The sequence below is a fragment of the Glycine soja genome, chromosome 3, assembly GCF_004193775.1.
Source record: "Glycine soja cultivar W05 chromosome 3, ASM419377v2, whole genome shotgun sequence".
In the NCBI taxonomy this organism is placed as follows: domain Eukaryota; kingdom Viridiplantae; phylum Streptophyta; class Magnoliopsida; order Fabales; family Fabaceae; genus Glycine; species Glycine soja.
The window spans coordinates 18,939,821-18,962,885 of NC_041004.1; the positions used below are offsets into that span (position 1 = coordinate 18,939,821).

The 23,065-nt window shown below is 32.1% G+C and overlaps 2 protein-coding genes across 2 annotated transcripts; one reads left to right on the forward strand and one right to left on the reverse strand.

The window, feature by feature from the left end:
* The first annotated feature begins 753 nt into the window (after positions 1-753).
* On the forward strand, positions 754-6,083 carry LOC114406252 (serine/threonine-protein kinase BSK6-like). Its single transcript, XM_028368905.1, has 10 exons — positions 754-835; positions 945-1,165; positions 1,689-1,824; positions 1,950-2,083; positions 2,176-2,281; positions 2,766-2,851; positions 3,335-3,523; positions 4,324-4,488; positions 4,567-4,680; positions 5,617-6,083. Exons 1-10 carry the CDS (start codon positions 754-756, stop codon positions 5,857-5,859), a joined length of 1,476 nt encoding a protein of 491 aa, XP_028224706.1. The 3' UTR covers positions 5,860-6,083.
* A 4,703-nt stretch (positions 6,084-10,786) lies between these two features.
* On the reverse strand, positions 10,787-15,068 carry LOC114406253. Its single transcript, XM_028368906.1, has 2 exons — positions 14,014-15,068; positions 10,787-11,380 (listed from the first exon to the last, which is right to left on the reverse strand). Exons 1-2 carry the CDS (start codon positions 14,466-14,468, stop codon positions 11,149-11,151), a joined length of 687 nt encoding a protein of 228 aa, XP_028224707.1. The 5' UTR covers positions 14,469-15,068; the 3' UTR covers positions 10,787-11,148.
* Positions 15,069-23,065: the final 7,997 nt, after the last annotated feature.

Consider the following 23,065-nt stretch of genomic DNA (forward strand, 5'->3'; position numbering starts at 1 on the left):
ATTTTCTATTGTATTTAATTAACATATTATAAGTGTAAAATATTTTTATATAAATATTCAATAAAATTTGATTGTTTTACCATATCATTTTATTTAATAATATGATGTCACAGTAAAATAAAATTTATAACCCTGATGAGAATGATATTTATAACACTGGGTTAAATAGTGGACTTTTGGAGTTAAGAATACAAATTAATTTTCATTAGATTGGAAATGGGATTCATTTACACTAAAGATATTCACATATACTGTACTTAACAATAATAATAATAGATTGCAAACAAATTCACATAAAAGGTATTCTTAAATTTCCTTTTATTAAATGCTAAGCAAAATGATGAGAAAGCAGAAAAGCAAAAAGCCAAAACCAGAAAGCCAAGATTGGGAAAGGCCCTTTACAAATTGAATCACTGAAGAAAAAAAAGCCTGTTTCAAAGAAAGGGATAGAGAAAGACATAAGAAGAAAGTGATAACAAAAAATTGTAAAAACATTAACGTCTTGTATTTGTGTTGTCACTGTTGTGTACACTGCAACAGCAATTGAGGTACAAATGAAGAAGAGTTGTTGAAGCCACCTTAAGTACTATTAGTAGGAACCTTTTGAATTGTGTACTCTTTGCCATTTATGTTCAAGCATAACAAAACAAACACAAAAGGTTCACAACAATGACCACTGTGTGATCATTCTTCATTAGCATTCAACCCTCAACTGCACCTTTTTGTTCTTTCTTCTTCCTCTCTTGCACTTACATGGGGGCTCGTTGCTCTAAATTCTCTTTCTGCTGGTTCCACTCCCACCTCAAACCTTCTGTCCTTGAATCCTCTGACCAAGGTTTGTGTTGTTCTTTGTTTTTGTGTTTTCAGCACACACTCTCACATGCACACACCACCCTTTGTCTAGAAACTCTTGTTTCCTTTTAAAAATGTTGTCTTTGTTGCAGAAAATGGCGAGAAGGGTGAGAGAAAATTGTGGCCAAGTTTTGGTGAGTTCAATTTGGAGCAACTGAAGGTTGCCACAAATGGGTTCTCCTCAGAAAACATAGTGTCTGAGCATGGTGAGAAAGCTCCAAATGTTGTTTACAAAGGAAAACTTGATAATGGACAGTGGATAGCCATCAAACGTTTCAACAAGTTTGCTTGGCCTGATTCTCGCCAATTCCTCGTTTGTAACTTGCACTCACACTTCATTTATTTTTTCCCTTTTTAACTACTTTTGTCCAGTTTTAAAAGGCCTCTAAAGATAATTGTGGACCAAGGTTTTAAATTGCAGTTGCGGTCGGGGTTGCAGTCTTGTCTCTATCCTTGATATTATGAGAATTGTGGGTAAACGTGGCTAATGCAACCACAATTACTGTTGCGGTGAAGTTGTGGCTGAAATCACAGTCACAGACAGTTTTTTAAAACGTTGTTGTGGATAAATGCAGCTGATATAGTCACAATTGTGGTCGCGATGTAGTTGTGGAGATCTCCGAATGCAGCTGATGTAGCCACAATTATGGTTGCAATGCTGTTTTGGAGATCTCCATGCTGTAGTCACAATTGTGGTTGTGATGCTGTCATGGAGATCTCCAAAACCTTGATATTGAGGCTGCAAATACGTTTGCGGACTGCAATTTAAAGAAACTTTAACTTTCTTGCATTTTTCTTTCTTCTATTGAATTTGACATAATGTCTTGTGAATTTAGGAGGAAGCCAAACAAGTGGGGAGCCTTAGAAGTGAACGTCTAGCAAATTTGGTTGGTTATTGCTATGAAGGGGAAGAGAGGCTGCTAGTAGCAGAGTTTATGCCACATGAAACTCTGGCCAAGCATCTCTTTCATTGTGAGTTCTTTGTGAATACCATTAACTTTTATGTTAATCTTTGTTGGGTTTTAAATATTTCCTTAAATTGTGGTCATATGCCTTTTAATTCTGAACAAAAATAAATCATGGTCTATTTGGTGCAGGGGAGGCACAACCAATGAAATGGGCAATGAGGTTGAGGGTGGCTTTCTACTTAGCTCAAGCTCTAGAATATTGCACTAGTAAAGGAAGGGGTTTGTATCATGATCTCAATGCCTACAGGATCTTGTTTGATCAGGTATAATTGGTGGTTAATAAATGCTTCCAAGTTCTAACTAAATCTTGTTTCTTCCTATTTGTAACTTGGACTGGCTTGTGTTGTATACACAGGATGCTAATCCCAGGTTGTCTTGCTTTGGTCTCATGAAGAACAGTAGAGATGGCAAGAGTTACAGTACAAACCTGGCTTTCACCCCTCCTGAGTACTTAAGGACTGGTAAAGTTTTTAGGATGTTTGTGTGTGTTGGTTGCATGAGAAAGCATGTCCTTGATCTTTGGCATAACTGAAAGAGATCTGAGAAATCTGCCACTGAATCAGCCATAAAAGTATAGATTAGTCTGAAATACTTCAGAATGGTCAAAGAGCCATTGGCAATGTTGTACTATTCTGTTTTAGGTAGGATCTTTATTGTATCACAAAGGGGGCCTGTATTTAATTTTACATCCTCTTCTGCAAATAAGTAAAAAATTAATTGCTTTTGACTTTCGTTTTTAGAAATATAAAATTTGACCAAATTATATTGGAATTTATCTAGAAATTCATCTTGTCTTTTCTTTTTATTTTGTTTTTTTTATTGTTTCCTTACCCTAAGGAAAATCCTTCTTTTAGATGAGGGAAACATATCTGGAGTTATTTTGCGTATGCTTACATATTTTAGTATGTGACTGTTGTTCTTTGGTACATTTGGGTTTATATGCAGGTAGAGTGACTCCAGAGAGTGTGGTTTACAGTTTTGGAACTCTGCTGCTAGATCTCTTGAGTGGTAAACATATTCCACCAAGCCATGTAAGCTTTTCCTTCCATTATGAAGTACTAAAACTAAAATTCCATGAGATCTTCACACCATTGATTTTGGACAATGATGGTGTCAATGGCTGATATAGTTGCTTAAAATACACATTCAGCGTGTGGGACACACTATAATTTATATCAATATCATAAGCAAGAAATTGCTATTATAGAAATTCTCATGTGACATATTTTGAAACTTTTCTAGTATATTGTTTATAGTCTTTTACAATAACTACAAAAAAATAAAAAAATACCAGTTTACAATCTTTTGGTATATTAGTCATTGACTCATAGTGTATTAATTATTTGGATCTATTTCAAGTTGCAAAATAGTACTTCTACGTAGAAATATCTGTGTTAAATCTTTAATGTTCACGCAGACCATGTCTAGTATAAATTAGGTGGTTCATTGATGTACCAAACTCAATGAAGAACAAAAATATGATATTCACAGCATTCACTTTTGTTCTTTTACAGGCACTTGACTTAATTCGTGGCAAAAACTTTTTGATGTTGATGGATTCTGCCTTAGAGGGTCACTTTTCAAAGGATGATGGAACTGAGTTGGTTCGTTTGGCTTCTCGTTGTTTACAATATGAAGCTCGTGAGAGGCCAAATGCAAAGTCTCTTGTTGCATCTCTTTTGTCACTTCAGAAAGAAACAGAGGTATATTCCATGCATGATAAGCTTTTAGAATAATAGTTTATGCTTAGGTCTCATATATCTATTATTCTACTTCTATTATTACACAAATATTCCTCTTCTTCCCTTATTTTTGAACCTAATTTTTTAGCAGCATTTGGGAAACTTCGTCTAATCATGCTGATGAAGTACCTCCATACTTTCCATATTCTTTTCCAGTTGTTGTGTTTCTTAAGATGACTGATTATCACTTAAAGTGAATTGAAATTTAAGTATATGATGATTATTAAAGTTTAATTTATATACATTATTATTGTAAAGCATATTTACACCGATATTCAATGAGATTTGACTACTTTGCCTTATCATTTATTTATTAATATGATGTAGAGATTAAAAAATGTCTTAGAATTTAATGGTTATGCACTCATAATGTAAAATAAATTTAGACTGATATCCAATCACAAATCATCTTTTGTATGACTTTTAAGGTAATTATTGTAAAACTCAATAAACTTACCATACATTGTAGATTACGATTGGATGACAATAGAAAACTATACATACATTGTCAGTGTATCACTTTTTTTTTTTTCTCAATGTCTTGTTAGATTTCACCGTAAAAATATTTTATGTTAACAATGTATGTAAATTAAATTCTTATTTGCACATAATTTGGAATTATGCTAGTGTTTCCATGTAGTTTAATTGTTAAGATGTTGTATAAGCATCTATGACAAAAACAAATGTTATATAAGCAATGTGAGAACCTTATACCTATCTTGGGAAGATTATAATTTCTCATTTGGATAGTATATGAGCAGGTCCCTTCATATGTTCTGATGGGTCTCCAGCAAGAAACTGCATCCTCAACAAAGCAATTGTCATTGACACCTTTTGGTGAAGCTTGTTTGAGACTGGACCTTACTGCAATACATGAAATATTGGAGAAAACTGGTTACAAGGATGATGAAGGAATTGCCAATGAGGTTTGCTTACACACTTTTTCCCTCTATTTTTATTGTTACCAACTCTAATGTTGATCCTTCTTAATGTTGAAACTGCAGCTTTCCTTTCAATTGTGGACCAGTCAAATGCAAGAGACCTTGAATTTGAAGAAGCATGGAGATACTGCTTTTAGAGCTAAGGACTTTGTTACTGCCATTGACTGCTACACTCAAGTAAGAGGATTTTAATTTAAGGACTTTTTGCTTAAATTGGAAGCTATGCTTAATGTTAATGTTGCAGAGTTGCAATGACTGATGGTTGCATACTGTCTTGTTAAACATCTAATTTGGATTATCGTTTGTTAACTTAATTTTGCATCATCCTGAATTTGAAAAAATAATTTTAATTAAAAGTAATTTTAAAGCAAAGTGATTTATATTTAAGAAATTTTCTTTCAAAAGTAAATTCAAAATAAATTTTTTAACCCACAAATGAAAAAGTTACATTTTTAATGATTTTTTCTTACTTCTACATCAAATGTATTTTTAAGAACAAACTTTATATTTACTTGACAACCATTTTTTTTCCTAGCAAAATCATGTTTGGGTAGCAAAATCATGTTTGGGGTTTCCCACTACATAATCAAGCAGGGCATTAGTAGATATTGTTTAGGCCTTTTCCTTCTAGCCTTAAGTTGTTTGTAGATGTGATGGTTTAAAAATAAAACAAGGAGAAAATAGTTTATTGCTAATTTATAAAATATTTTTACATGCTAATTGATTTTATATATATATATATATATATATATATATATATATATATATATATATATAATCAATTTGTTGAATTTTAAATAACTGCTTTAAAAGTATGATTTTTTATTAATAAAAATGTAAGACATAAAAAGTAAACTCTAACCTAACCATCAAATGTTTGTATTGTGGAGTTATTCTAGGTCCAATCAGGCTCCAACATGAGTGCCTCTAATAGAGGATACCTATGGCCAAGACAAATAAATAAATAAATAAATAAAACTCTAGCATTAGTTACTTATCTATATCCATGATGAGTGTCTCTGACAGAGGATACCTATGGCCAAGACAAATAAATAAATAAATTAAACTCTAGCATTATTTACTTATCTATATCTTATACTTTTTTTTTTTCAGTTCATAGATGGAGGGACCATGGTGTCACCTACAGTGTATGCAAGACGCTGCTTATCTTATTTAATGAATGACATGGCACAAGAAGCCCTTGGGGATGCAATGCAAGCCCAAGTGGTATCTCCAGAGTGGCCTACTTCTTTGTATCTTCAAGCAGCTTGTCTTTTCAGCCTCGGAATGGAAAATGATGCACAAGAGACTCTCAAAGACGGGACTAACATGGAAGCCAGAAAAAACAAAAACTGAAAAAGTTGTATAGATTTTTCTTTTTCTTTTGTTGTCTTAAGCATTATTTCATTTCATGCCCTTTAAAGTAGTTTTTCTTAGGCTTTGCTTCCAATTTCCTTCATGATTTATTTGTTTTTAATTTCTTTTTTAATTTTTTTTTGGCTTTCCGTAATGCCCGGGACAAAATACAGTGACTGATTTGAAATTTTATACGCGTGCACCCTCTTTTTCCTTCTTTTGTTTCCACCTGCATGTCCTTTGTTGTCTCCATTCAATGACAATACTGTCAAAATTATATATCTATGCAGTACAATTTATAATGGACCAAGAAGAGAACAATACAATTTATAAAGGTGTCACATGGGAAGTGTAGGACGTGTCAATTCACTTGCAAAATTTTCCTTCCAAACTTTTAGGCTTTCCAATTACAAAAGGTCTCATATAGGATGTACTATTTTGGTCTAGAGAGAAAAAAATCATTTTGTATAAATATTAGACATAAGTAAATTTTAATTAATTTTATCTTATTTGATGTTCTTATCTTACAAATATTATTTATTTAATTGAGATTGTAGATAACTTTTTTTTCCTTATACTATGTACCAATGAATGATATATAAGTTGAAAAAAATAGTTTTGATTTAGATTGATATAATTAATATGATTAATTAATTATTTTTTTGAATTTTTTTTTCTTAGAATATTTTAAATTTTATCACACCGCCTTTTTGTTAGTTTATTACATAAGTTCTAATTCTTCGTGAGATGTAGAATGAATTCAATATAATTCCTAGCTTTTCATGTATATGTTCAATCAAAAACAATTTGTAAACCACTAAATATATTCTTTCTATCTCCTCTCAATTTATGGGTGTACCCTAATTCAATATGTTATGTGTCTATTACCTTTGTTTCACTGAGAGAATTTAAAATGATATCAAAGCCTAGGTAACAAAATATAAGAAGAATTAACCCAAGAACTCTAAGTTTATGTGTTCAATGTCCTTGACAAGCATGTGTTGATAATTCTATCATCTTCATGGTAAGCCTAGGACTTGGCACTTAGCTTGAGGATCACAACAAGTTTGTTGGGTTTTGCCAATCTCATGCTTAGTTTAGGATTAGGTGGCACTTAGCGATAGAGTGACATAAAACACCATTTTGTTGCCATTCTTGCGCTAAGCTCGGGACGTTAGCATGAGCTCCCAAACAACATTTTTTGTATTTGCACATTTTGTTGTGTTTTTTAATTTTGGGCCTTTTGAACATTATAATTAAGACCTAATGTTGCTCTAATTACCTTTGTTAGGTCTATTAATTAAGGAATATATTGTCTATTATTCCCTCTTGTAAACAATTTAATCATTTTAATGAAATTAACCTTTGCTTAAGTGAGAGTTTGAAGCTTCTTGAGTTTCTTCAATGGAATCATGATTCTTGTCTACGATATGAAATCCTTAACGGTGAATCCTTCTCGACTTATCTATTTGCATCAATCATGGTGTTGTTTTACTACTTTTTTTTTCTACTTCTTCTCCATTTTTCCTTTTCGGATTCTTGAACATTCATCCATGGAGCTCTTAAAGTTGATTTCTGAAACTGTCCAAATCAAGCAATTTGTAAGTTAATCTTCATCATTTGGCTTCTTTTGCATGTGAGATGCAGTGACTTCCTCTTTTGCTTAGAGACTTGACCATTTTTTTACACGCACTACTATTTTCTATTGTAATAACAAGAGCACCTTGCACATAGTTTGAAAATCCAGTTTTAGATATTGGTTGTCATGTTAATTAGGGAACGTCTTCAATTTAGTCTCAAGACTTTTTCCCTTTAGTGGTGCTCTACCCAAGCAGCTGACATATATTTACTAGAACACTCATCGATCTTGTCTTTTAACATTTAGTCTTCAAGTTGAACATTCATGGTTGATGGTTGGAACATATCATAATGATGTTAGCTCAAATGGATGCTAATACACACACGAAAGCACGCACCAATCCTATCTTAATTTTAACATTTAGTCTCCAAGTTCAACATGCATGATTGACAAACATCACAGTGATGCCAACTCTGATGCTACTGAATTAGTTAGTTAATTAGAATATTCCAAAAACTACCACACCACTTGTTTATTAGTATGTTAATTGTGATATAGGCTTTGGTGGTTCACGAAATGTTTAATGGCTGCAAATTTGTCAATTCCAAAAGTTTAAATATTTAATGCATCATTTCATTAACCATTGAACCTTTTAGTTTCTGTTCCATAAAATGTAGTGTTTTTTTTTTTTTTTTTTTTACTTTTCCATTAAAATGTAGCTTGTTGGAAAGACTATAAAAATAGAATAATATAAGTATAAAAAAAATATATATTAAGTTTTAAAAAATATATTTTATACATTAACAATAAAAATTTATTATAAATTAAAAATATATTATTGTTGGAGTTCTTAGTATGCAACTTTATTAAATAATTAGAGAGTTTTATTGTCGATAACTTTTGTATTTGATTGGAATCGGATTGTCTCCAGTAGAAAGTAGTCTTTATCATAGAAAAATGATTCTATTTTTTTAATTTATGTTACTTTTGGATAATTAGTTTAAATCTATTTTGTAGTAAAAATAAAATTAATAAATTAGTACTAACAATGAGATTACATATAGAGTTTGGCCGGCATGTTTGAGATGTTGGGGACTAAGTGTGACATTACATAAGGATGCGATGGTGAATTTCTTATAGTTTTGGGGTTGATGGATTGGCAGTTGGAATTTTGTGGATTAACATTGTTTAATTATTAGATTAAATTTATGATTATTAATATTAATTATGTAAATAAATTATGATTTATTAATTGATGGATATTAGTTTTGAATTTATTATGTGATTATTTTTATGATAGATTGAATCTCACTTACTGTTTAAATGAGGAATCTGTTTTTGTCATGTGCTTGTAAAATTATTGCCCCATTAGACAATTTTACCATAACCCAATATCATGTGAGAACTCCAACAACCAACCAGAGAGTAATATCTTTCTCATTTCAGGTTGGTGATTCAATTGAGATATTAAGGATGAATTTCATTTTCTCTTCAATGTCTCTAACTCTATTATAATTGTTATTAGTTGTTATATACTTATTATAATTGTGCGTCATTTGTTCCAAAATTTCCATCATTGTGGTGTAGATAACAAAAAGTATTGGATGGCGGTATGATTTGTGGTAATATGGTCAATATAGTTGAGCCATAATTCTTGGATACTTACATCAACAAACACAAAAAAGGAATGCCTTGTTGATTTCATTAAATTCCGTTCATGACAGTAGAATAAGGCAAAGGGGGGTCTCACTTATCCATTATCTGAATGGGTGTTGAATCCTAGAGCATGCATTGATATTAATTGAAATGTTATGGGACATATCACTACGGTTTTAGTGTTTTAATATTGTTTCCTTATGTTAATTTGTTGCTGGTGTATGTAGCTCATTGTTATTATGATGTTTGTCTGGGTGACGGGAGTTTTGGTGAGTTAGGGGGTTGGGCAAAAGCTGTATCCATCGTGTTTATGCTTTATTTATTTTGTTTGTTTTGACTTGTAAGCTTGGCATTTATTGTGCTACTGGTTTTTATTTTAATGAAATTCTTTGCTTATAAAATAAATTAATTAATATTAAAATTGCTTTTATATATTTTTGTAAAATATTATAAGAGTATATACAAATAATAATGAAAAAAAATTTCGTATATGTAATTATTAAAAGTAGATTCAAAATTTTAAAATTTTTAATTAATTATATTTAAATTAAATTTCAGTATGAAAATTATAATATGATAATTTAAATATTAATCAACAAAATATTTATTTATGAAACTATTTACATGATTTTATACAGTGTTTAACTATAAATAATTTCATAAGATTTTAAAATAAAAATAATAAAACATTGAAAAAAAATGAAATTAGAGAGAGAGGGTTTGAGAGAAAAAAAAATTATCTAAAAGATGACCTTTTGTTCTCCCAAAACCTTCCCTTAAAATAGAGTTAATAGATTGATGACCAAAATGTTTATATATATATATATATATATATATATATATATATATTAATATTATATTAAATATTATTATTTTTTAATGATAATATAGTCATTTTAAAAAAATATTATAATCATATTATTATAAAAATAAATAACATTCAAAGGACTCAAAGTAAAAGAAATTTTTTGAGAAAAATATTTGTTAATCACTGTAGAGTAACTGTTCAACTAAAAGATCAATTAATGACTTGGATGTGTTGTTGAAAATGGAGGGAAATTTTTATAGAATCTTGACATGTGACACCAAAAACCTTCCTTTACTAATTTTTTTTGTTTTAATCCTTTTCATTAGAAAAAAATTAATCTGACTAATATGAAGTTCGATTGAAAAATTAGAAGGTAAATAAAATCTGACAAAAAATTATTTTCGTTAAAAATCAAACTGAGATAATATTCGATTGACTTAACATTAACTGTAACACATAAATCACTTGTGTCCAATCACTTAAATTTTTTCCTTTCCATTCCCTTGTTAATAAAATAAATAAATAGACATTGCTAATAAAATAAATAAATAGATATTATAATAATTTGAGATAGGAAAAAAAAAAAGATAACATAATATATCCTAGAGAGACTCAAAATAGTAGAAACTTTCAGGAAAAAATAATTGTTAATCACTATATGATATGGACCGTTTAACTAAAAGATAAATTAATGGCTTGAAATTGTTGAAAAAGGAGGGAAAAGTTTTATAGAATCATAACATGTGGTATAAAAAAACCTTCCTTTTGGTACATTGTTAATGTTAATAGATTACTTTACCGACTAAAATGAGTTGTCCACTTTAAAACAATCATATCTATAATATACATTTAATATTTATGCAAAATCACATTGATTTGCAAAATAAAGTAATAGGGGGGATTTTTTTTTCTAAACATAGACAAGCTCTGCTATATACCTTTGTCTGAATAAGAAAGCACTATAAAGAAAGACCCAATATTATAGGAAGACTGCACAACATAAATGACGAAATCACGAACTGTTGACTTGCATAGAGGCAAGGATGATATAAATGCCTACTTACATAGCCCCAGTAAGGCCTTAAAATGAGAACATTAATTATCTCTAAGAATCAATTCTCTATTTTAGATTGTGGTTTCTCCTTTCTATTTTTCTTCCTCTTTCTCTTCACCCCCTCCCCCATTAAATTAGATTTCATTTTTCTTTAAAATATAAGTAAAGAAAAAAAGTTATGCTTTAGAAAAATTACGAGGAGGGCATATTGAAATGAAAAAGCCACGATATGACAAATGCAAAAACTATACAAGCAAGCAGAAAATTCAGGAAGCGATGGCCTTGCCAAAATCTTCGAGGTTCTGTTGATGTTGAGATTGTGGATGCTGCATTATTAGCATTGCTGCTGTCACTCAAAGTATGTGTTGTCTCCTCATTTGCCCCACAAACATTCCGTGCAACAGAATGACATATTTCACATGTCCTGAATTTTAACAAACAAAAAAATTAGAAAAAATAATTAAGGGCTAAATATAATTTTAGTCATCAACAAAGTCATGTTTTCTAACTGAAATTAGTCATTGAAAAAATCAATAGATACTTTACACCAATCTCACAGAGAGTCCGTGACAAAAAAAACAATTTTAGTCCTCACAAATGAAATAATGTTCACTTTTAGTCTCTCAAAAATAAATTGTCTCTTCTTAGTTATTCATTTTATTCTATTGCATGGACTAAAAACATATTTAACCTATTTTTTTAACTAAAGAGGTAGATGTTCATATAAATAGTTACAGTTATAATTGTGAGGTTACACAACTAGAAGAAAGTAGATATGATAAATCCCACCAAGGTATTGCTTTAAGTGAAACAGGAAAGAGAGAGCACAGGTGAAAAATTGCTGGTACCATTGAGTACATGCTCTGTATAAGGATCAGGGGCATTATTATCCCCTCCTAAACTGAAAAATCAAAATAAACTAGCAAAAGAGAACTCGCATAGTATTGGCAATGCATGATAGAAACTAGACAGAAAAGAAAAGGCCACATTTTCAACAACCACAAACTTAGTACATTAACCAAATCCTTAAGAGTTTAGAAGCTCATACACAGAATAAGGGCATAGTTGATGGGTGGAGCAATTATTCCTCACTATTGCAACCAAGGAATTTTTTTCAAATTGAATGAAAGTGTTTGTCAGTTAACTTATGTGTTTCTACTAAGATGTCATACCAGACAGATTCTGATTCCTACTTGATACCTTCTACAAATCTACACTTGTCTTTGGTGGGACAATGAAAAAATCACGTGGTAAGGTAAACCATGCAGCTTCTTCTAAACCCATTAAGAAAAAGATTATTTCAAGAATTTTCTATCAATAAAACAAAAGCATCAATCGATATGTCAAAGAAAGAACAGAGAACATATTCATATTCTGTTTCACTTAATAAAGCCACTAATCATGCGCTTGCAGGGGCAGAGCCATAACTTTGGCTTAAGGGAGGCTATGATCAAATAGCATGGCTTAGTAAAGAAATTTTAAACTTTTATGTGCATTTATATATGCAAGATATTTTTTTTTTTGGTTACAGACATATGCCAGAAATTAATATATAACTATTATCCTTTTATAAATAAAATAACTACATAACTGTATTGAGTACAGAAATAATATAAGAGAAAATAAATAAATTATATAGATAAGACAAATATTTTTAATATAGGGGACCACAAAATAATTTTTATAGTAATTTCAAAAAACATCACAAAAATTAGGGGTGACCATGGCCCCACTAGTTCACCACCTCACATTCCTCCCTCCACTTCATCAGCAACTAGATATGTTATACTGTTAACCATAGTTGCCTCCATAGATGGTCCCAAACATGGAGAAGAGATAATTCATCAATAAAATAGGTTCACTACCATGCATTAAACAAGGGGAAAAAATTATAGCATTATATTGAATTAGAATTCATGTATTGCAATTAAAATCAGGGATTAGCACAGTTACAATGAGTACAGGTTTTAACTGTTCTACTATCTGCAAGTGACATGCTGAACCTTTACATGCAGTGTGACAATAATTAACTTTAAAGTTCTTTGACTAGGATCTATCTTGTGGTGAGTAAAACAACTAAGCATACTAAAAGTTTGATATCATCATACATCATAAATGAACAAATTTTCACAAATCCTTAACATTTTGGGTTAAAATATCATTGGTGACACATCATCAAGCTATAAGCATCCACCAAGACAACAAAAATAAATCCCAAATACATGAACAAAAGGGCGAAGGTGTCAAATCTCCACTTAGATTGAGATAAAGATAATGAAAAAGAAATAATATGAAAATTCCTTAATTTCAGAAAAGGGACAAAGCAACAAGGAATCCCACTTTGCTTGCACAACTCAGCTAATCAGTAAGACTGACTAATGCTTTATGCCTTACTCTTTAAGTCTTCTTTAAATAATGTAATCTTCTATAACATTCCCCACTCTTGAAGAAACGATGGAATTTTCTGCCTTAAAAGTTTTGTTCCTTATACTCAAAATTCAATTAAACCATTCATAAGTTAAATTGCCTACTAAATACTTCACTTACATTTCAGAATTTTTCTACACTAAAGTTTTGAGTATCATATCCATACCCTTCCACTAAATACAAGATGTCACTAAATTGTAAAATTTTCTGCAAGCAGTGACATGGCATGACATGACTAGTTAATAAGCTCAAATTCCCAATGCAACAAATCAAGAAAAAGGAGGGTTTGTATTTTCTGTTTTTCTAAAATTATGAAAGTTAAAATAAAAACCAAGTTCACAATCCAACTAAGAGCATCTTTGGATTAAAAATTGTAAACTTAAGTTTGAACGAACTTCATTTCACAAATGCGTTTGCAAAAACAATTCTCCTTTTACTTCCATTTCAAATTGAGTTTCAAGGCGAAATTGAGGCAAGATTCAGTTTACAATTGGCCTAATTGAAAACCAAACAAGAGGCTTTTCCAATTTTACTTTTTCTGCAGCAGATTTTGAGACTTCCAAGTTCCAATTGAAAACGAAACACAACCTAAGAAAAGATAAGCTTTAAATTAAAGAATATTAAACTCACCTATTCCCCTTAATCTTGAACCAGGCCTCAGCACAATTCTTGTGAGCAGCACCCAAATCATCCTTACAAGAACACCCCAATTCAATGGGAACTCCGGACTCTTCTTGACTATCATCACTCTCCAAACCAAGATGACAAATCCTGCAATCCCTCTCCACTTTGGCTAAATGCACCTTAATTTCAGGAGCACCACTTTCAATTTCCACCTCCACAGAATCAGTGACAGAAGAAGCCCTCCTTAAATCAACATCACCACCATCCTCAGCATCAGAAACACAACCAAATGTGTAATCATCATAAGGGTCACCATTTGTTGAATAGAAATGGGAATAGCATGAACCATTCTCAGCATCAGAAAAGCACATGCTCATGTCACTGCCACTCACTGAACGGTGGTGGTGACTGAGACTCCCTTGCTCCAAATCTACCACATGACACATCTGTAGACTTGACATTTCAATAAAAACACAAACAAAATTTTCAAACCTCAAAGTTTAAGCACCTCTTCTACTAAGAATATATATATATATATATATAACAAAAACAAAAGAAAGAAAAAAAAAAGAGAGAAGTTGGAGGGTATATAAAAAAATTGAGAAATGGATTAGGTGCCGTTTGCTTGCAACCCCTTTAATTAATGCATCATTCTAGAAGTTTCAAGTTATGGAACAGGTTAAGGAAAGTTCCATGCTTTCAAGGCTCCAATGCTGGTTAGAAAGAGAGAGAGAAAAAGGGTCTCAAACAAAGATTGGTGTGCAAGAGAGGGACTCTTGGTGTGGCTGAAGAAGACAGGGACAGTGACACTGCAGACAAAAACAGAACGTGCAGTGAGAGTACAGAGAAACATACGCAGGTTTTGCATAGAAACAAGAGGTGTGGGGCATTGAAGAAAAAAAAAAGATGGAGAAGATTAACATTAATAAAGTAAGTGGTAACTTGGTGTGATGTTAGCTTTCACAGTTTGTGCCATAATCTTAATAATTACTCCAAACCACATAAATATTACTATATATTGGGAGGAAAACTGTATTTCAAAACCTTGGATATATATCAGAAAGGAAGAGGACTAGTTCACATTACGCCAATGGTTGTTTCAGTTTCTATATGATGATGATGGGACTGAGCCTGCGGGTCATAGTCTCAGACATTGCCAAGATCAAATTTACGGAACATTATCCAGTGTAACAAAAAAGTTATTATTAATTAAAAATCAATTTAAGTATATTTTATATTTATGATAAATTAAAAAAATTTATTTTAGGTATTGGATAAATTAAAAATATATTTATATTAGAAATTCAAAATATATTTTAGCTTTAAAAACTCTACAAATAAAAATTGTGACAAACATAATGGGATGTTTTGAATATCAAGAATATTGATAGAAAAGAAAATATGAATAGCAATATATAATTTTTTGTTTTGTGGGACAAAGATTAAAAGAAAGGCGAGAAAAAAAATTAGACTTCTAAAAATAAAAAATTAGTTTTTATTTTACTTTTTTTTCATTCAAAATTCTTTTTCTTTCCCTCTTTTTTTTTTTTTATTTTCTTTCCATCCAACCACACATAGTATAAGTAATTGGCACAGAAATAGAGTGGAAAAAATATTAAAAAACAGGGAATTTCATCGTTTGTTTGGGAGAAGAAAACAAGGTGTGGAATTATTCTTGCAAGACATACTAAAAAAATTTATCCCTTTTAAATTGTCATGAAATAAGGGGAATTATCTATCTCTTTCTCATTTATTAATTGATTAAAAATTAAATAAATATTATTAAAAATAATGGAGTAAGAAATATATTTTCTTAGCATACAGCTCAGATGGTGTTAATAACGATGGGACCACTTTTATAGAATATTCCAAATTTTACCGCACCGCTTTCTTATTAATTTGAGTAATCCACCAAATATATATATATATATATATATATATATATATATATATATATATATATATATATATATATATATATATTCTAACTTCTCTCAATTTATGTGTAGCCTAATTCAATATATTTTGTGCCTTTGACTTTTGCTACATGTAATTTGCTTAGATACTTGGCCATTACTTGTACATGCACTACAAACTCTGTATTGTAATAACAAGAGTGTCTTACACAATGCTACAAATTTAGTTTTTTTTTTTTTTTTGAAAGGACAAAGTATATAGATATCGGATGTTATATCTTCAAGACACGTCTTTAAGCGAGTTTCACAAGGCTTTTGCCCCTTAGTAATGCTACCCAAGTAGCTGGCATGCATGCATGGTTGTCATGAATACAAATGATGCCAACTCAAATGGTGCTAAATCCATTATTACTTAATTAGAATATTTCAAAATTTATTGCATTGCTTTTCTATTAGTTGGTTAAATAGGCTCAGATTCTCTATGTTTTATAAGGGTCAAATTTATATAATATATGGTTATCTATCTATTAACCATAAGAGTAGTGTTAGAAATAATGACACACAAAAACTTAAACCAAGAGGTTTGAAAATGTTTTTTTTTTACCCTTTTTTTAAAGATTTTTGCAATTTGCTTCCTTTAAACCAATTGAATCAAGAGATTGAGATGTTATGCAAATATCCTTTTACTTCCAAACACAATAGGTTGATTCAATGATACAGAGCAAATATCACAACCAATCTGTAAAGAACCTTGGGCAAAAAGTAATTAAAAGATGAAGGGTTAGAGAGAAGATGCTTAAGAGATTGATACTGATTTGTTTTCAAAGAAATCTATATCTAGTTTGATATGCAACAACCTTAGCTTGAATCTATCCACTAAATATTGAGTTTAACAACCAAACTCACATGCACATGTAACCACACATGCAAAACTCTTAAAAACCTATCAACAAAAACAAATCTACATGTAGAAACCTACTATATAAATCACACTTGAGTAACTCACTCAAGATACACGAAACTAATCACAAATTAAGTAAAGAATTCACCAAACTAATCACAAATTAAGTAAAGAATTCACCAGATTAGTGAAAGATATGAAAGTTGAAAACACTTACTATGCAATTTCAACATCTCTTCGTGATTGTACAACAAAGATCCAATGATTCTTCTGTAAAAATAAGTTTTTTTATCAAAGGACCTAAAGGGTGTTGACACAATAAGTTTATGAGTTTCTCTCAATGAAAAATGAAGTGAAAATATAAGAGAATGGGTGTCACACACAAGTTCCTTTTAAAAAACTCATTTTATAGTCCCAGAACAGAAATACTTGATTATCTAATAGATATAGTCGATTAAATTGTTCTTCACATCACTTGAGTTTTTTGAAGAACATATAGTCGATTACTTCACAAATAATCGATTAAATGTGGTAGTGAAATCAGCTTTAGACCCAAATAGTCAATTATCTAAGCTAATCTTAATTCTAAGATACAAGGCCTCGGTGTAGTCAATTATCTAAGCATATAGTCGACTTTATGATTTTAAAAACTAAGTTACAAATGATTTCAACAAACATCATCTTTGAGCACATATTGTCTGAAAGGTAGGTCTATCCTCCAAGAGCTACAATCTGGAGAAGCAAAAAGGTTGCCTATGATGAAATGACTTTCTCCACTCCTTTAGACCTTCAACAACTTCTTAGTCTGATGGAAATCTTCAACGTGGTTCTTCCCTAGAAGTCTAGGGAGTCCTTCCATATAGAAGACATCTACCTTGAAGAATGAGAATTCTCAGATTATGGCTCGCAGTTGCATCTGTACCTAAACCAGTACAAAGAAGAGATTAGGGCAAGGCAAGCTTCCTTCAAATGGCTGCAAAGGCTCAATGTCCATATGCCCTTCATGCTAGGGTCTCAATTTTTGTATCTTACACTTTGCAACTAAGTTTTAGATAACAACAGACAAGCCAGTTCTGATTCCCAAAGTAGACTGCTACAAGGGCAAAGAGATTCTCATTGAAGATGATGAATATACACCCTCAACCCACTATGTAAAGACAAGGCTAAGTAGACTCTTCAAGCATGAAGTAGCTGCTTTACAACAGAAGAGGGATCTAACAAGTAAGGATTGGCTAGCTCTGAAAAGATATTACAAATTGGGAGCTCACTGCTCTAGTCTGGAATCTAAAGAGAAGCCACCATTAGATGGAGTTCATCACAAGACCGAACATTGTTATCAGACAACCAATCACAATCTCTTTGAGGTTAATTCACCTTCAAAACATGTTTGTGTACGGAAGAGAGAGTTTATTGTTGTGTTTGAGCGCAGCTTCTCATTTTCTATTGATCTTACAAACTCTATTAAGTTTGGCTGCGTTCAAGTCAAATTGGACTGTACCAAATCGTTAAGTCCCTAAGGTTTTAATGTTAACAATGTATAAATTTTATGTGTTAACCTTTCATGCTTAAGTTACAAGTTTATCTATCTCTACGAGATATAAGCAAAAAGCATGAGGAGAAAGGCTGTGGACGATAGCTGAAATATCAGTCATTGGACGATATTGCCTCAACATCTAGTCAACACTTGGCTCATAGTCCAAAAGCCATGGAATTGTTACTTGATCCTCAAGAACTAAGAGTTATCATCATAAAGTAATGTCCATGGTTCAATAAGCAATACGTGCCATAGCGCACAAGAGGGAAGTTTTGAATTGTCTTGTCTTGACATTCTTTATTCTTTTTGTCCTGTACTATTAACATTGTATTTGAATTGTCAACTAAAAGTCAGCTCTGAATACAAGAATACACTAGCAAGATACACTTCTCTGAAGATACGCTGCAGAAGATGTTTGTGGTCCTCACACTTTCTGTCCACACTGTAATATGCGACGTGTAAAGTGCCCAAGCTGTTAGACAATGGCTAGCTGGGATCTCTCGACAAATCGAAGCTTTGAAGTCTATATAAAGCTTGAAAATGTTTGTAATGAAGTTTTCGAATCATTAGAGAATTATTTGAGTCAAAACAAACAAAATGTTGTAATGATGTCCGTTTAGCTAGACAGAAGAAACCTGAGCAAATTGAGTGAACCATAGCTTTGCTAAGTTAGCAAGTTTCCATTTTATTCAAACTTTGATGTAGCTCCATGTAGAGCTTGTAGGCCTTGGATCTTCTTCATCAATGGAGTCCTTTGCTTCTTGAACATCAATGGCGGCAGAATGGGGAAGGAGGAAAGGTGATTGAAGACACCACTTCAAGGAGAAGATGAGTCGAGAACAAGCTCACGACCATAGGAAGTCATGGATAAGAGCTTGTAGGTAAGAGAAGATGAGTGAAGGAAGAGGGAGAGAGGGGGCCACAAAATTTATGCCTCAAATGAGGTCTGAACTTTCAAGTGTAATTTCTCAAATGATCAAAGTTGAAAAAATGCATACACAAGACCTCTATTTATAGCCTAAGTGTCACACAAAATTGGAGGGAAATTTGAATTTCTATTCAAATTTCACTTGAATTTGAATTTTAATTTGTGGAGCCAAATTTGGAGCCAAAATTTCACTAATTATGATTAGTGAATTTTAGCTATGGTTCTGTCCACTAATCCAAGATCAATTCCAAGATTCTCCACTAAGTGTGCTTAGGTGTCATGAGGCATGTAAAGCATGAAGTACATGCACAAAGTGTGACTATATGATGCGACAATGGGGTGTAGCAAGCAAATGCTCACCTCCCGCTGAGGATGGTCCAAAATTTAATTGGATTGGGCTTCTCCCAATTCAATTAAATTTCTCTTCCAACACACACACATCTGTTAACTGTTAGGCAAGTGCACCAAATGTCCAAGTAGTAAAACTTGGAAGTCTGAGTGTCGAATTGCACAGGGATTTTGTTTTGTATTTGTATCATATAATTTTCAATTCATAAGGGAAGAAGTAAAGAGTGGTGTAAAAGAAGTAAAAGAATGGTAACAGATAACAACTAATGGTAGAGAAAATAAAAGTAAAATAAATAATTATAGAATTCAATAGAATGAGAATGTTAGGACCTAACATGTCTTGTTTGCCTAGGATGTATGATTTTTGGATTTTTCTTTATCAATTAGGTGAATTTATCCTACCCACATATATTCGATTACTTGGCTTTGATACCTCACGATGACAAACCTATTTTACCTACCTATCTCCCAAATGCCTTTGCAAAGATTCAATAGATGAAATGCATGAAGCTTTGATTCTAGATGTGTGCTTTAATGCATGAGCATAATGTTATCATCCTATGTCTACCAATGATTTCATTATGATATCTTTTCTTTTTGTTCTATTAGAAGTTATCCTCTGTCGAGCGCCTAACCCTTATAACTGATACATGCATATTTTCTTTATATTTTTATTAGAGTTACCCTCTGTCGAGCATCTAACCCCTAACATAATGTAAAGATGAATAATGCATGAAATAGAAATAGAAAAAGACAATAGGATAGAAAACACCTATTGTATTGATAAATATGGAATACATAATACATCTCTTTGGCTTTTTAGGCGTGCCATGCCCTAATTAGGAGTTTAGCCTCTCATGGTCATTGAGGACCTTACACTGAAATGGGGGTATAAGAATTAGTGGAGGAGAAGGGATGGAAGAAGGGAAAAAATGATGAGAGAGTGAATAAAATTCCCTAAGGAAGAGTTCTCTGGCTTTAGCTAGGTATGAGAGTGCTCTGAGACTCTGTGTGTCCTTTCTCCTTGGCTTGACTCTCTTTTTATAGTTCCTGAAGTGGATTTGGGCCTTCGTACTCGCGCTTAGCGCGCTTTGCTCGCTCAGCACAGGTGCACGTTTTCGCGCTTAGCGCGTGTTGTGCGCTTAGCGCAAGTGCTTGCTTGCGCGCTTAGCATGGCCAGGCCTTGGGCTGGGCCTGATGCTAAATCCTCACTTTTTCTTCATAATTTTTGTAGCCTTTTGCTTTTAACCCCTCCAGTTTTTATATCTGCAAGCCATAATTTGGAAAAGCATCACTTCTAACAATTAAGCAGAAATAACTGCTAAATAATTATTTTTGCAGACAATTTCACTTTATTTTTCATTATAAAAAGCACTTTTATTTAGTAGTTATCAACATCAAATAGTGCACTTAATGAATGTGAAATTACAAAACTACTCTAATAGAAAAACTACTCTAATAGGAAAACTAGTCTAGGTGCTCTAAAATACAAGGACTGAAAAATCCTACATTACTAGGGTACCATCCCTACACTATGGAGCCCTAAATACAAGGCCCAAAAATAATGAAATCCTAATCTAATATGTACAAAGGTAAGTGGGCTCATACTTAGCTCATTGGCCTAAAATCTACCCTAAGGCTCATGAGAACTCTAGGGCCTTCACTTGCATCTCTGGCCCAATCTTCTTGGAATCTCCTAGCCATGGCTTTTGTGATGGGTCACCTCCTTGGGAGGATTGCATCAAACTTACTGTGTAAACACTCTTTGAGTGATTAAAACACATTCTATCAAACATTTATTGTTTGTGAAAGTCAGGAATCACTTCGTGACAAAAAAATACTCGAGTCTTAGTCTTAGGGTGAGATTAAGGGTAGGGCCAGAAGTGGCTTAGAGAGTACTTGTTGTAGCTAGAAGAGGTATAGAGAATACTTGGCTGTAATCAAAGTTTTGATTAGTAGAAGCCTTAGTCTTGAAGAAGAACTAGACGTAGCCCAAGAGTTGAGGTGAACAAGTATAAAACCTATGTGTTTTTCTACACTATTATGTCTAAGTTTTGTGAATTGATTTTTTAAAACAAAGTGATTTTGAACCCCTTGGATGAAACCCATCATCCATTGATATATATTTGAGAAAAATTTCAATGTTTTCAAAAAGAAAAGTTTTTATCTATCACACTATTCAACCCTCCTTTCTTTTAGTGTGTTTTAGGTACTTCACACTCCACCTTCACCTTCATTCATCAAGTTAAGCCCATCATTGAAGAAAGTGAATTCTGATAATGAGATCCTTGTTTTTACTGAAGATACGACCATAGAAGTTTATGATGGCCCTCCTCCATCTTGGGAGTATGTGCATTTACATGAAGAAGCATTGCTTAAGACTCGAGGGTCGCTTGCTGAAGCTCTTCAAGACAAAACTCATGTTGAAAGAAAAGCTAAAAGGTAGAAACTCTTTAGGGATTACTTCTTTAATAAGTATACTAAAACCCCAATAGATATCTCCTTTGATGATGATTTTGGAGATGAGTTCTTTCGCAAGATAGAAGAGGAAAAAGAAGTTGCCAAACAAAAGGGGGGAAGAAGTAAAAGCAGAAGAAGCAAAAGATGTAGAAGCTAAGGAGGAGCGCATCATCTGAGGAGGAGATTTTCCAAATCTTTAGACTCTTATTCCTCTATTCTTCTCTATGTAATTTATCTCTGGTGAATAAAATGAGAGTTTTCTGATTGAAAGTACTTTATCTCAAAGTCTTACGATGCATGTTGTCTATTATACCTTATATTGCATCTGATAAGACTGTTATTGCACTTAAACTGTCATATCATATATCATATATATGTCCTCAACTTTTACATTTGTATTTGTTTGACATCATAAAAAAGAAAAGATTGTTAAGTCAAAAGACATTTATGTCTTAAAGATAAACCAGGACTCCTAATTATTTTGATTAAATACAAATAAATACAAATGAAAAAAGTTAAGTCTGATGTGTTGTCAGATCATTGTCTGTACCTTTGCGTCTGATGTTTTATATGATACATCCATCTATGACGATCTGACATTGCTTTAAGTAGTGCATTTAAGACATTCATTTAATACTCTATGCCTGAGATTCTCTCTTGCAGAAAACATTCTCCTAAGATCTATCAAAGTCCTATGAAGAATAAATGAAGTCTACAGTCTAGAAATGTTAATCTTCATCAAAAGGTGCACTCTGCATGTGCAAACCTGCTCTGATGGAAGAAGTAACTTTCTACTGAAGTGCCTAACACACTAACCTATAAACATGGACTCTACATGAAGAAGGGAAGTTCATTTAATGCAAGCATTAAATGCTCCAATGACCACAAGACTTTAGACGAAGAACTAGAGTGAAGAATCCATATGATAAGAGACAACAAATACTTGAAGATGAATGCTATAAATAGAAGAA